Consider the following 16,325-nt stretch of genomic DNA (forward strand, 5'->3'; position numbering starts at 1 on the left):
CCACTCACAACAAGGGAGGGACAATCTTCCTCGCAGTGGGTTCCGTCTCTTAAATTCGGATCATCTCAGAATTTTTTATATTAATTGCGCTTTTCCTGTTGATTTTTTAAACCGTGGGTGATTATCTTTTAGAGGCCTGGGAAGGATTTATGTCAAGGATTAGGGCATCATGTTTTCGTCCTCATCTCCATTTTTTCAGCTTGCAACTTTATCTTGGAATTATCTCGTACCAGCGCTTCTACATCCATTCCCAGCTGTTTTCTTTCATAATCCTGCCATACTCGATATTAACTGTTTAAATTCTTTATGCCGTATTAAAGAAATGCATGATATATAGCAAATTCAAACGAACCAGAATGTAATCTGAAAAAGAACCATCCGCTACTGTTTACATTCGTGACGTCAGAGGTTAATATGGCGTCGGGCTGTACTGTTCATTACTGTAACATCCCATACCTCAGTCGGACACGATATATAGCTTCCAAATGATTTATATATACGTAAAAAAATTTGAATTCATAATAAAACAAACAGAAAGAAGTTAGGAGAGAATATATACGGAAAAAGGCGCCTCCCGTCCCGTTGTTTTGGTTCGTGACGGCGAAGGCAAATACAGAGTCACGATGCGCTGTTGGTTATTCTTACATCCATTATTTTTTGGCTTTTGATCTTTTCTGTTCCTTTGCTCTTTGTTATTTTAGGCCCCACTTCCGTCTGACGCACACACACACACACACACACACACACACACACACACACACACACACACACACACACACGTACAAACTTATTTTTCCAGTATCATTCTCCCTCCCTCCCTCCCTCTCTCTCGCTCTCTCTCTCTCTCTCTCTCTCTCTCTCTCTCTCTAAAACCCCACCCCTCTCCCCCAGGTCTCCCGTGACGTCACTTCCGGCGAGAATCCAAGATGGCGGGCTTTGGTAACTTCCAGGATTCCGTCAGACGGGTAATGACCGCTCGCAACCTGGCCAAGAAAGAAGGTGAGAGAGAGAGAGAGAGAGAGAGAGAGAGAGACGGGTAAAGAAAATTAAGGTCAGGTGTTGATAGATACGGACAGACAGACAGACAGGCAGACAGATAGACAGACAGAAAGACAGAGAGAGAGAGAGAGAGAGAGGGAAATTAAGGAGTGATAGACAGGTGTAGATAGATGCAGACGTACATATATACAGACAGACAGACAGACAGACAGACAGACAGACAGACAATCAGACATACAGACAGACAGGCAAACAGACAGACAGACAGACGGACAGACACCTAAATCAACAAGACTCCTAATCTAACCTTCAATTCCATATTATAATCAACACCTTAATTATTATGATAAGGGATGTTAATGATACGCTTAGTGGCTGACCTGATAAACAACTTAGTGATAATGAAGGGTCAGCGGGGTAATTACTGTGACCTCATCTGACCCCGTGCTTACCCAAACAAGGGGAAATTATGGTATGGGGCAATTAATGTAGTTTTTCATTTTTTTATTCTGTTTTCTTTCTCTTTTTTGAGTTTTGTGTTATAGGTAGTTATGTAGATTTTGTTTTTATTTTTGTTTTTTTGTACACCGGCTTTTTTTCTGTGTCTGTCTGTCTGTCTGTCTGTCTCTCTCTCTCTCTCTCTCTCTCTCTCTCTCTAAAAGCTAATCTTGACCTTACTCATTTTTTTTCCTTATGAAGCTAGACCTTTGAGTAGACAATTTCATTTTTTAATTCTATAAATTCTTAATAGATTATATTCACGGTAAAAGGCTTGTGTTATACTTTTATTATTATTATTATTATTATTATTATTATTATTATTATTATTATTATTATTATTATTATTATTATCATTACTACTACTACTGCTACTACTTCTACTACTACTACTACTACTACTACTGCTACTACTAATACTGTTGTTGTTGTTATTATTATTATTATTATTATTATTATTGTTGCTGTTGTTGTTACTGTTATTATGATTATTATTATCATCATCATCATCATCATTATCATCATAGCCCTATACCCCAATGATAAATGAGAGAGAGAGAGAGAGAGAGAGAGAGAGAGAGAGAGAGAGAGCAAGAAAAATTACAATATAACTACCACCAAAGCACAAGAGAAAAAAAACAAACAGCTTATCCTTTCACTCATGTCTTGATAACTCAGATAATTAGAGATAAAAAGATAATGATAACGATAATGGGGCGATAAATGATCAGAGGCAGAAAGATAACATTGTCGGTGTTTGTAGGGATGAAAGGGGAGGTAAAAAGTAATGGGAAGGGTGAGGGAAATGGAGAGAGAGAGAGAGAGAGAGAGAGAGAGAGAGAGACTGTAATGATGATAATAATGATGATGATGATGATGATGATGATGATGCTACTTTCAGATATGGTAAGGATAGTTTCTCTCCTCCCCCCCCCTCTCTCTCTCTCTCTGTTCTTTTTTTCCATCTCTCTCCCTCTCCCTCTTTCCCCTCCCCCCCCTTTCTCTCCCTCTCTCAGCTCTTTCCTCCTCCCCTTTCCCCTTCTCTCTCTCCAGTCTTCTCTCTTTTCCTCTCTCGATTCTTTTTTCCTCCCTCTCTCTCTCTCTCCCTCTCCAACTGCCCCTCCCCTTCCCCTCCCCCTTTCCCTCCCCTTTACCTCCCTTTCCTCCCACTTTCCCCCTCTAAGTTTATTTCCTTCCCTCTCCCCTCTTCTCTTAATCCATTCTCTCTCTCTCTCTCTCTCTCAAAAATTTCTTCTCCCTCTACACCCCTCCTCTCTCCACCCTCTTTCCCTCTGTCTTTTTTCCTTCCCCCTCCCCCTCCCCCTCTCCCCTCCCCCTCCCCCTCCCCCTCGCGTGACCTCCCCTCCCGTGTGATCATCCCTAATAAGACAGAACCACACTCCTTTGACCTCCCCTTCCCCCGTCTCACACCTGACCTCCCTTGACCTCATTTGACTTCATTTGACCTCCTTTGACTTCTTCTTACCCTGTCCCCCTCACCCCGTCCCCTTCCCTGACCTCTTTTCACCTTATTGTATTCCTTTGACCTCCACTGAACCTCTCTTGGCTTCTTTTGACATCCTTTGACCTCTCTTTGACATCCTTTGGCCTCTCTTTGACCTCTCTTTGACCCCTCTTTGACCTCTCTTTGACCTCTCTTTGAGCTCGTTTTGACCTCTCCTGTGATATCTTTTAACCTTTTTTGACCTCCTCTGACCCGACCCACATTGAAAAGGGGAAACTAAGGAAAACTGGAGCATAGGGGAAAAAAACAAGAGTAACTGAGGAAAACCAGGTAAGAGGAAGGGAAATTTTTTGGGAAAGTAGAAGAGGGATGTGACTTTTTTCCATTTACCGGGATATGACTAAAAAGTAGTGGTAGATATAATAGATTAAGGGTTCTTTCAGCGTTAATAGAGAGAGAGAGATACATTGACAGACAGATAGATAGATAGATGGATTGATAGATAGAGAGAGAGAGGGGGTAAATGAATAGATAGATAGACAGACAGGTTGATAGACAGAGAGGTGTAAATGGACAGGTAGATAGACAGATAGGTCGATAGACAGAGAGGTGTAAATGGATAGGTAGATAGACAGACAGGTTGATAGATAGAAAGAGGAGGTAAATAGATACATAGACAGACAGACAAATTTTCGACTCTTCGCACTTTCTGAGGCAAAAAATGATGCTTTGTCTGCCTGGGCGAAATTATAAAGAGAATCCAAATAACAATTAACTTTATGGCGAAAATTTCCTGAGAGAATGTTATGAAATTTGTGTGTGTGCGTGTGTGTGTGTGTGTGTGTGTGTGTGTGTGTGTATACGTGTGTGTGTGTGTGTGTGTGTGTGTGTGTGTGTGTGTGTGTGTGCGTGTTTATGTTGGTAATATTATGCTGTTTAAAGTGTGTCTGGGTATATTTTTGGATTTTATAAGTTTGTCATATCACTCTCTCTCTCTCTCTCTCTCTCTCTCTCTCTCTCTCTCTCTCACACACACACACACACACACACACACACAATGGATGGCAGGCGCTTCCACTTGCGAAGTGAGAGAGAGAGAGAGAGAGAGAGAGAGAGAGAGAGAGAGAGAGAAAGAAGGAGAGAGAAAGAGAGAGAGGGAAAGAGAGAGGGGGAGAGAAAGAATCAAAGGTTCAATTTTTTAAGAGTAGAAATTCCAATCGACTCTGGGTGTTATAAGAATCGATTAACACTGGAATTAGATGCTAGTCACGAAGAAGTGCTTTGGAGGGGATGTAGAGCTATTGCCTTATTGCGCCATGGAGCAATGTGAAATAAGGTGAGAAAGGAAACAAAATCTGGGCCAAGTTAAGGTGAAAGGAGTATAGTTTGAGAATGGGATTTTTTGAAAGTCAGACTACCTTATAAGAATCAATAGGTTTGTGTGATATTGTTACGTAGCTCTCTCTCTCTCTCTCTCTCTCTCTCACACACACACACACACACACACACACACACACACACACACACACACACACATTCCTTTTAACATTCCCTTCTCAGTTCTAAATCTCCCTCCCCCTACTCTCTCTCTCTCTCTCTCTCTCTCTCTCTCTCTCTCTGTTTCGTGCCAGGCTATGTTTTTCCCACAAGGTTCATGTCTTAAGGTAGCTACTTTTATTACCCCTAAATGTCAAGGAATCTACCTGAGAGAGAGAGAGAGAGAGAGAGAGAAAGAGAGAGCGAGTACTATTATTAAGGGGCAGGTATTTCACTGTGTAATTTAGGTACTGCATAACCCACACTCTTCTCTCTCTCTCTCTCTCTCTCTCTCTTTGCTTCAATAAAAACACAGACCATCAGCGCTTTCCATATTCCGTTCTTCAGTGGCAGAGTAAGATAATTCTACGGCCTTGAATTGTTTCCACAGCACTTCTTCGTGACTAGCATCATATTCTAGCGGTATTTTATCCTTACAGCTCAGCGTTCAAGATGAAGGGATGACAATTTTAAGCCAAGTTAGAGTAAAAAGAGTATAGCAAGTACCAAAACCAAACGTATCAAAGCTCGCCCATACCTTGGTCACATTGAGGAGTTCGTACTGTGTGTTTAAGCTCTACGTTGAAGGAGAGCCAGGGTGGATCAGTGGCTACCGTGTTCGTGTCGTGGCCTGTGTGTGTTCTAAATGGTCAAAAATTTAAGCTCTAGGAGATATTTGAAACTTATATCAAGAGAAAGCAACACCAGCAACCTAATCAGTGCGTGAGTACCTTCAATATACCTGCAGAATGGTGTTGACCGTGGCTATATAAATAAAGTATAGTCTCACCTGTATAGCTAATCTCTCTCCCTGTTCCCCTTCCTCCATTTTATTCTTTCCTTCTCTACCCCTTCCCTCTCTCCCCTTCTTTCCCTTCATTCTTTCTCCCCTTTCCCCCCCTCCTCCTCTTCTTTTCCCCTCTAATTTCCGGCCCAGATCTCTCTCTATTATTCTTTTTTTTTTCTATACCTCCCCCTCCTTCCCTCTCACTCTCCCTCCTTCCTCTTCCCTCTTTTCTCCCTCCTCCTTCCTTCTCCTTCCCCCTCTCCTGTCTTCCTCCTCCCATCTTTATCATTTCCACCCCCCTCTTCCTTCATATCCTTTTTCTTCTCTTTCCCTCCATCTATTCCTCCCCTTTCTCCATCTTCTCTCCTCTTTTTTCCCCTCTCCTCCTCCTCCTCCTCCTCCTCCTCCTCCTCCTCCTCCCATCCGTCATCTCCCTATCCTAATCCCTGTCGTGTAGTTTACGTGTCTGGGTCAGTCACGTGTGTGTGTGTGTGTGTGTGTGTGTGTGTGTGTGTGTGTGTGTGTGTGTGTGTGTGTGTGCGCGTGTGTACGTGCTCTTGTGTGTGTTTATGTGTGTATATATTCATGTGTGTGTGCATGCGTGTTGACCTGTTACGTAATATCCAAATTTTCCAACCATAAAATAAGAACAAGAGCAGACTGGATACTCCCTGACAATGACGGATTCTTGTGGCCTTATAATTGTTTAATTGGACACACACACACACCAATTAATTCTACTCTTCGAAAAAAACAAAAAAAAACAAGAATGTGATTCCTGGAAAGAAAGGAAAGCAGCTAAAAATGCTAACTATTGGTAGCAGAAAATGAAATGTTAGCTATACAGATGATAACACTGAATTTGAGCACGTGATAATTGGAACCCAGGCTCATTTGAACGTGAACCCAGTGGACTGAAGGCTGAAGTTGCACCTGTCCTTCAGCACACCATCCTTCTTTAGGGGGGAAGGGGGATAGGGAAAGGATGGAGGGACGTTTGTGTAACCGGGCAGCTCCTGTGCCTAGTCAAATCAGTGCCATCACGTGAAGGCGTCTCTCTCTTGTATCACAGAGACAGTAAGGAAAGTACAAAAATTATTCTTATATTTCAGAATACCATTTTTTTTAATTTCATTTTTTATATATAATTTTAGAAGCTTTTTTTGCCTCTATAGATTTTTCGAAGGGGGGTTGACACAGGCTTCATTAATCCCTACAATATCAGGGGATTTTTTTGAAGCAACTAGTAGGCTTAATTGTAGTGACGGGATTGACTGGATTTATTGGGAGACTGTTTAATTTTACGTCAGGTAATATTTTCACTTTTATATGCTTGCGGTTCCTCGTTATCATTATCATCATCAATTATCATTATTATCGTTATTATCATCTTAATCATCCCTATTGCCTGATAACATACCGGGTGGGAAGTACCGAAATAATACCTCCACGATATTGTTAAAAAACAGACAGACAGACAGACAGATAGATAGATAGATACATACATACATAGAGAGAGAGAGAAAGATAGGTAGATAGATAGATAGACAGATAGATAAACTCTTAAAACAGCATCTAGAATTTCATGGGTACAGAGGAATAACGATAGATATGCTACTAATTTTTATTAATATTATCCCTCTCCCCCCTTTATCTCTGCCCCTCCCACCCCCTCTCTCCTCGTCTCTCCCCCACCCTCTCTCTACCTCTTCTCTCACTCTCACTCCTTTTTTTATATACTATTTCTTCGAGTCGCGTGGAGAGACGGAGAGAGAAATGAAGTGAAGGATGTGGTGTGGATGTTGATGTTGATGATGTGGATGTGGATGTGGATGTGGAGGTGGAGGGATGGAGCCGGTGGAGCACCTTCAGATGGTCAGGCCAAGAGAGAAAGAGAGGCAGAATGTAATGACAAGGTGCCAAGTAGGAATAATTTCACTGTGGATACTCGAGGGGAAGAGGTTATGTTTGGATGTTCACATAATATTATTTGGGTACAACATTGCGTGATAGAAAATGATAGGGAACACATCCACATTTTCTCTCTCTCTCTCTCTCTCTCTCTCTCTCTCTCTCTCTCTCTCTCTCTCTGTTTGACTGTGTGTGTGTGTGTGCGTGTGTTTAGGGTAAAACGTGTGTAGGTCACTAGAAGAGGGTCAGGCTCAGAGGAGGTGGTGTGTGTGTGGAGGGGAAGAGGTCAAGGCTGGAGGGGGAGGGCTGGAGGGGGTGGTAAATGGAGAGGGAGAGGAGGGGAGGAGAGGGTGAATGTTATGTCATCTGGTGGGACTACTCTGTGTGTGTGTGTGTGTGTGTGTGTGTGTGTGTGTGTGTGTGTGTGTGTGTGTGTGTGTGTGTGTGTGTGTGTGTGTCTTCTCATTTCCCTCAAAACTTTTTTTTTTAGTTTGTTTCTCTTCTTTACTTTTTTCCTTTTTTTTCATTGTTTTTTTTCCCTCCTTTTGCTCCTCCTCCATATTTCCCTCTTCCCTTCCCTTTCTCCCTTTCCCTCACCCTTTCCCCCTCTCAGGCCAATTTTTTCTGCCTTTCTAACTTTCTCGCGTGTCACCTCGTACCCCAGTGACCTATGACCTAACCTGACCTCATACCCGCAGTGGCGTCAATAGGTCACGATGTCAATAGATCATTTTCACCAGCGGGAGTGTGACGAACCCGGGCTGGTGTGTGACGGGACGCGGTTGTGACGGGATGCGGGTGTTACAGATATGGCCTAAAATATCGCCTGTTTCTGACGCATTACAAACATCTTTTCTTTTCTTTTTTTTTTACTCATGGCCGCCTTCTGTCATTAAATAATAATTGTTTGTTCGGCTGTTTGTCGCTCGTGAACTAAGGGAAATCAAATATAGTCCACAAGCAAACGAGTTGATTTTTTAAATGACTCTAGCCAGGGACGCAGGTAGATTAGACTCATTACTGCTCAAGTTTATATATATATATTTTTAATTTATTTGTCAAGGAGAGGAATTCCGAAGCTGAAGCAAGTCTGCAGGTGAGTTCCAGGGAATGCGCCATTAATTCTCACCACAGTTTATGAGAGAGACGCCCACACCTTAAACCTTATATATTAGCCATTGTAAACTTGAGATGTGTATAAGATTGCTGTTAACGTCTCCTTAATATGCTGGAGACCTCAGCTTCTTTCTCCTTCCTTATTTCTTTCTTATTCTTCCTTATTCCTTCTCCCTTAATTCTTTCTTCCAAATACTCTTCAGTCTGGCGCCATGCTGTCATTTCTTCACCTGGTCGCTTTAGACTTTGTGCAATTGTTTCTTGGGTCAATACTCCTAGACACACTTTTCTCTTCATATTTTTTTAGTTATTTTAAAGGGATGAATGGGGCAAAAATCAAGCCATACAAACACGCATTTTGGAATCCCCCGTTTTTATAGGTTTTCTAATCGTCATGGTAATATTCACAGAAGTATTTAAGGTATTGTTACTGTGTGTAGACCATTTTGCATTACCCTTGGACTCTAGGAATCTTTATAAATATATCTGTCTTCACGTATACCATATAATTCCAGCCAAACCAAACTGAATATCTACGTGAACGGAAAACCAAGCACACCTTTTTCACTTTCTTTTTCTTGGTCCAAAATTAAGGCTTAGGTCAATCTTTTTCCTCACATCTTTAAGCTGATGATGGGAGGCTGTCAGGGTGAGAGGCATCACCCTTCACCAATTTCAGTCCTTCCCCGGTCATCTTGGGTCATTTTCTTTACGTAATATATAACCTGCTTGTGTGGTGATGTAACAGATGAGATTTTTATGTTTCATTTCGAGTTTAGAGTTTGAGATTTTAGACTATTTTGCTTAGATTTTGATTTTTTAGATTTTTTTTTAAGTTTTCATGCCCTCCCTCTCGCCCCCTCGTCTTCCCTCCTGCCACCTCTAATCCCCTACTAACCCCTACTTCCCCCCAAACAGAGGAAGCTCCCGCATCCCTAGAGGAGGAGGAGAGCACAGAGGGCAGTGAGAAAAGCGGACGACGACGGAGCTTCCACAAGCTGGTGAAGAAGGTGGTGCACACACAGAGCACCGTCAGGATGGTCGAACACCGCCCCGGCAGCCACAGTATGTACACCCTTATGGATAGATGGATGGATAGAATGATAGATAGATGGATAGAATGATAGATAGATGGCTAGCTAGACAGATGGATGAATGGATGGATAGATAAAACACAGAACACCGTCAGGATGGTTGAACACTGATCTGGGAGCCATAGCGTGGACACCCTTATGGATGGATGAATAGATAGACAGATAGATAGATAGATAGATAGATGTACAGATAGATATAGACTGATGGATGGATAGATATGGTGAGAGACACACAACTTCCACGATTTTTCTTCCATATATAAAAATAGTTATGAGCACAGAATATAGATTAAAATATATATAATTATCTCGTCCTTTGGCTTTGAGAATATATAAGTGGTCTGGTTTTATTTATTTATTTACTTATTTCTCTCTCTCTCTCTCTCTCTCTCTCTCTCTCTCTCTCTCTCTCTCTCTCTCTTGCCCCCCAGAACACGTGTTGTATCCAAGTCGAAGTCGTTCTTGTATCAGGCAGACTCCGATTGTTGGTGGAGAGCCCATCACTTCAGACGTAGCCACGGTGAGAAAGCTTTAATCTCTCTCTCTCTCTCTCTCTCTCTCTCTCTCTCTCTATCTATCTATCTATCTATCTATCTATCTATCTATCTATCTGTCTTTCTATATGTCTCTCATTCCATAAGGACGCTCTCTCATATGCACTCGAAAGTTCGCCTCTCTCTCTCTCCCTTTCTTTGCTCATTTTTTCCTTGGTCTGTCTCTTTCTCTGCTCTCTATACCCCTGGCGTCTCTTTCTTTGCTTTCTATCTCCCTAATCTCTCTCTTTCTTTGCTCACTCTCTCCCTCATTCATTCAGAAAGGATGTTTTCAAATAGGCACTCGCTGGTTTGCTTGTGTTTTTATTCCACGCATCTCTCCCTCACCAGGAACTAAGGACACGTCTCTTCATCCTCTCTGACGGAGTAACTGTCCCATCCTTCTCTTTCAAATTATTTTCTTCATAATTGCATCAGTCGAAGTAGCCCCTCATAGCCCATAAACAAACACCAATCTCACTAAAAATATATGTTAAAAATCGAAGCTCACCCATCCCCTCCCTCACCAGGAACTAAGGAAACGTGTCTTCGGCGCCGCGGACCTCCAAACCTTCTCTCTGACGGAGTGGCTGTCTCATCCCTTCAGCTTCCACGAGGCCGGCAGTGCACAGGCGTACGGATTGAGGGTGCACAACGCCAGCACGAAGGGCCTGGCCATGTGTGTCCAGGCCTACGTACTCAAGCACCTACTCTTCTTCAGCAACCATCACCACAAGCCGGCAGCAGTTGGGGATGTGTCCAAGTGAGAACTACTGTTTGTAGGTAGTTATATGGGGTTATAGAGGGTTATTTGGTGCTAGAGGAGGTTATAGAAAGTTATAGAGGGTTATAAGGGGTTTAATTTTGATCAGCTACGAGCTCTGAGAGACGCTGTACGGAGAAAAACAGCTGGTGAGGAGTTTACACGCGGTGGGGTTGTGGATCCTGGGTGGTGCAGCTGCGACGCCCACCGGGGAGCCAAACCTCCTCAAATTTCCCTGCACCTCACCGTGGGAAAGGACCCCGGTCTGAGATTAGTGAGGCGCTGGTTACCACAAGGGAGAAACTGTTCCCTACAAGGTGAATGTACTGTAAATTACCAGTAGGACGGCCCCACGCAAGTAGCTGCTTACCCGTGGTCGATAGGTCTGCTTGGACAGTCAGGTAATCATGTACAGCAACAACACGGTTGTTTATTGGGATGTATTTTATATTCAGGGAAAGCGAGGTAGTTAAAGGAATAAAGGAAGAATGAAGTAAGATGACAGAGTTCTAGGTTTATTTCCCTATAGTGAAGAGTCAGGGGGGAAAGGTAGCCTATATGCTCATAAAACAAGTCACGCTGCCATGGCATCAATAAACCACGCTGTTTATGGTCCTGTCCTAGTTTACTCCATCTTCCCTTCTCCTGTGTTCGTAGATCCTCAGACAGTAGGAAACGTGTGTGGGTTAAGGGCTCTGAATATATATAAAAATTTATATTCCACACCCAGTGAATGCGTCTGCAAAATTTCAACAACCTACCTACCCCCTAGTAATAAATAAATAAGTAAATAAATAAATAAATAGGCATAAATATACATAGATATATAAAGTATGGTTTAGCAAATTATCCCTCCCATCCTCCAGACTGCTAAGCACCTTCTGAAAAGCACAGGTTGATGCAAACAAACAGATAGACAAACAGGGGTGAATACAACACCTCTTTCGACTTCGTTGGCAGAGATAGTAAAATGTGGTTTACAAATTTCTCTTTCCCATCCACCAGACTGCTGCGCACCTCACGGAAGACACAGGTGGAGGCTCTGGTGGGGGCGCTCTCAGATATCCTGTGGCTGGTGGGCGGCAAGCGACACGCCTTCCTGTGTCTGGTGAGGGAGGACACTTACGTCAACGAAGACCCAGAGTATATGGACGACGGGTGCACGGAGAAGGTATGGATGTATGGACAAGGTATGAGTGCATAGAAGAGGTGTGGTTGAATGGAGATGGTATGGGTGCATGGAGAAGGTATGGGTGCACAGGGAAGGTATGAATGCACGAAGAGGGTATGGGTGCACGGAGAAGGTACGATTGCACGAAGAAGGTATGGTTGAGCGAGAAGGTATGGGTGCACAGAGATGAAATGGGTGCATGGAAAAGGTATGGATGGATGGAGATGGTGTGTGTGAATAGGAACCGTACGACTAAGCAAGGATGTGCAGTACAGAAGAAGATGTACAGTTAAAGAGGAGTGTACAGCTAAATAAGGGAGTACTGTACATAGCTAAACAGGGATGTACAGCTAAACATGGACAACAGGTACGTCAACGAGGAGCCGAAATGCGCGTGGAAAAGGTACAAATGAATGGAGATTGTGTTGCTAAATGGAAATGGTATGGATGAAAGAAAATGTATGGATGAATGGGGATGGTATGAATGAATGGGAAGTGTATGGATGAATGGATAAGGCCCAGTGAAATGAACAAAAGGGTAATTGCCCCGAGTAGACAGATATAATTTGATAGATAAAGAGAGATATAACTAAAGGAGCGATATGGCTTCTTGGATTTTTTTAATAGTTAAATAGATCCTGATTTGTTGGATGACAGGTGCAAAGAAAAGGTACTGTCCAGGTAAGGAGAAGGTGAATTAAGAAAAAGATGGTGAGATGAGAGATAATCTGTGGAAGGGGTCATTGTGAGGGCAATAGGAACTACGGCATGTCATGAGGTCAGGTTAGGTTAGATTAGGTCAGGAGAGGATGGGTTAAGTTAAGTAAAAATTGGATAGGTAAGTTACATTAGGTTGGGTATTTGCTACATCTAGTATATTCCACAGAAAACGTGATTCATGCCAACCCATTTTCATTTGTGTGTGTGTGTGTGTGTGTGTGTGTGTGTGTGTGTGTGTGTGTGTTTTCTCTCAGTCTGAATATCGCTGGCCAAAAACAACACGCAACAAAATTCTTTCACGCCCTTTGTCATTCCAATACGTGGGACAAATTTATCTGAAGGGTTTTTTTACGCAAGGTTATTTTATTTGGAGGATGAACGATTATGTGGAATTTCTCTGCATGATGGAATTTGACGCATTTTCTTTCTTTTTTCTTTTTCGTTTTTTGTCCGTGGAGAAAACTTTACCACTAAATATTTTCCACCCAAATAATCATATTTGGGTTTTATACTTAGTTCTCTGATTTTTTTTTATTTATTTTTTTGAGAAAGAAATATTTTAAAGACAATCCTTTACCTGCATTTTCTTTACACTCATTGCATACAGGTGAAAAAGACTTAATTATTTTTCCAGATCGACGTTATGGAATTAGGAGAGAATTTGGTATTTAAAAACGAATTCCATGTCCAATTAAAAGGTAGAATTTATTGATGTGGCACCTACCCTCATTTTCGTTGCTGATTGAGAGAGAGAGAGAGAGAGAGAGAGAGAGAAACAAAAAGGTTATTAATTCATGTTTTTTTTTTCTTTTCAGATCGTGACATTTGAGTTCAACAGATTCGAGGAACTGAAATTTACCATCAAGAAATATATATACGAGGTGAGCCCGGGAGGATGTGTGTGTGTGTGTGTGTGTGTGTGTGTGTGTTTACTTTTTCATTGATGACTAAAATTCCTAAGAGTTTTCTGGATCATGTGGTTAAATTTTCTGTATCTTTCTATTTTGTATTCTGTCTCAAAATTGTATCGTTGTATCCTCAGCTGGTGACGGAGGGACACCACGGGATGATGCTCTTCCTCTACAGTGTGGTGCTGACTCGATCATTCGCTAGGTGGGTGATGTTTGTCTGTCTGTCACTTTCCTCTCCCCCCCCCTTTCTCTCTCTCTCTCCCTCTCTCTCTCTGAATTATTTCCACACCCCACTGGTTCTCTCTCTGCACATCTCAAATATTATCCTAACTCCCGTACCATCCAAATTGTGCAAAATGACTTAACGACCCCATACGACCCCTCTAACGACCATTAACCCCCTACAGGCTGGACGAGGACATGGGGGGTGACGAGCAGCCCCTGGTGATGACGAATGGCACGACCCAACCTTGCCTGGCCACACTCCTGCTCACTGGACGCGCCACGAACTATCTCCACAACGGCATCATGTACGAAGGTTCAGAGGACACTATGGTAAGGGGAAAAAAGTGGGAAATAATAGAAATAAGGGGGAAATGATAGAAATAATTGTGATTCGTCTTCTTTCTCTTGATACTCTTTGTTTTTTTCTAACGCTCTCCTCACTGGACGCACCAAAAAAATTCATAAACTACTTTACGAGGGATTATAAGGCACTTTTGGAAGGATGGGAGACAAGAGATATTGCCTACCTATCTCTTTCTCTATCTATCTATCTGTCTATCTATCTATCTATCTATCTATCTATCTATCTCGCTGCTCCCTTGCCTCCTTCAAGGAATTCCTTCGGCAGGGGTGGCTATATGTTTTGCACTCTCATACGAGTAGTTCCTGTTTCATGCTGAACGCTTCATATTGCAGCTTACTCACTCTCATCTTTCCTTTGCAACATCACACACACGTCACATCACCCTGAAACACTCTCCATATCACTCTGCTTCCAGGATTCCACCCAATGTCCATACCACCTCGCGTGTTGTACTTACTCACTCCACAACACCGAAGTCCTGCGAGTATGTTGGCAAAGGGTGCGGACTCTAAGAATACCACTCTTTTTCACCTCCTTGGGGACATGAATCAGAGGCGAAAGGGGGCGCAGTATGAAAAACAGTTAAATATTAGTGGGTCAAGTTGGGTTAAGCGCGAGTGGCATTTTCCTCAGACCCAAGCCAGAACGGGCATCCTGGAGCGTGCAGAGATCGGGCTCCTGGTGTGGAAGAGGCAGGACGGCGACCACAACAGGACCATGGTGGGCTCACGGCTCAAGACGCCCAAGTTACCTGTGTGGGTCACCAGGTGCAACGAGGCCTATGGGGTGTTGTTCAACCCTAATAAGGACCTCATCAGGGACTATCACGCTGAGAATAGGTGAGGGATAGACGTAGAGATATATAATGTGCTGCTTATATATTGGTCTGTCTGTCTGTCTGTCTATGTATCTATCTATCTTTCTATTTATCTGTCTGTCTGTTTGTGTTTTTGTATGTATGTCTTCCTATATACATTTTATTCATTAATTGTTTATTTATGATATGCTGCATCTCTTCTTATCTATCTGTCTATGTATCTCCTTATATAAGATGCTACGTATGTGTGTCACTTCTCTACGCTGCCCGCTTCTTACTCCCTCTTTCACCACACTCCCCACTCCCTCTTTCACCACAATCCCCACTCCCTCTCTCCCCCTTCTCAGCTCCTAACCACTCTTTAATTCCCCAGATTCGACCTGTACTACTACTCATGCCACTCCAGCCAGGGCGCCGCCACAGTCCTCACCATTGACACTCGATCATCCACACTGAGGGAGGACTACCAGCTGCACCCCATGGAGAGCCTCGTCCACACCAAGTAAGTGGTTAGGCAGCTTAGGCAGGAGGGAGGCATGGATGCAGGCAGGATGAGAAAGGCAGAGATAGGCCAGGTGGATGGTTGGATAGCAGGAAGAGTGGAATTTAAAGGGAACTCGTTCACACCAAACAAGGAAGCACCTTAGGCAGGGGCGAGGGTAGGCATGGGGGAAGGAAGGAAGGAAAGAGTGACTGAGACAGGAGAAGAAATGCAGGAAACGTAAGAGAGAGGCAGACAGGGAAAGAAAGAGGGAAATAGGAAGAGATGTGAGCAAGGAAAGAGTTGTACTAAATGAACACAAAGAATTCCTATACATTAACCATCTGTCTCATGTAAGGAAAATCTATACACTAAAATCTTACGTAAGGAAATTCGATAAACAAAGCTCTACTAAGTTTTCTTCTCCCTTTTAGATGGATGGACGCGGAAGTGAGCTGGAACGGGTCTGCTCCTTACGTATGATTGTAATGGACCAGGCGGGACTTGCTTACCTCACCGCCTTGCACCTCACACCTCACTCACACCTCACTGGCTCACATGTCACTCTGTTCACCTCACTCTTCTTTACTTCTTCTCACAGCTCACAAATCACATGTCAAGTTCTCTCTCCCACACTCCCAACACTTCAGTTTTTCCCCTGCACACTTCATTACACCTCACTCACACGTCACTACCTTACACCTCATATTTCTCACTCACACCCCACATCTCACTCATCCTTATCTCACACCTCAAGTATTTTTCCTCATTCGCACATCACACCTTATTTTTATATATCCTTGTCCTCACATCTCGCGCATAAAACCTCACCTCCCACACTCGCACCTTCCTCACACTCTCTCTATATTTTTCTCCCATCATTCTACCTCACCCCAACTCACGCCTCTCCTCCTCATACTCCCCATACCTCACA

The 16,325-nt window shown here is 43.0% G+C and overlaps 1 protein-coding gene across 1 annotated transcript; it reads left to right on the forward strand.

Moving 5' to 3' along the window:
- The first annotated feature begins 926 nt into the window (after positions 1–926).
- LOC145417652 (inactive ubiquitin carboxyl-terminal hydrolase MINDY-4B-like) lies at positions 927–15,874 on the forward strand. Its single transcript, XM_080286307.1, has 11 exons — positions 927–999; positions 9,237–9,377; positions 9,838–9,926; positions 10,470–10,702; positions 11,708–11,873; positions 13,409–13,474; positions 13,636–13,706; positions 13,912–14,059; positions 14,727–14,932; positions 15,284–15,412; positions 15,826–15,874. Exons 1-11 carry the CDS (start codon positions 927–929, stop codon positions 15,872–15,874), a joined length of 1,371 nt encoding a protein of 456 aa, XP_080142433.1.
- Positions 15,875–16,325: the final 451 nt, after the last annotated feature.

Source organism: Coenobita brevimanus, chromosome 14 (assembly GCF_032717465.1).
Source record: "Coenobita brevimanus isolate Jiangsu-jjx chromosome 14, ASM3271746v2, whole genome shotgun sequence".
In the NCBI taxonomy this organism is placed as follows: domain Eukaryota; kingdom Metazoa; phylum Arthropoda; class Malacostraca; order Decapoda; family Coenobitidae; genus Coenobita; species Coenobita brevimanus.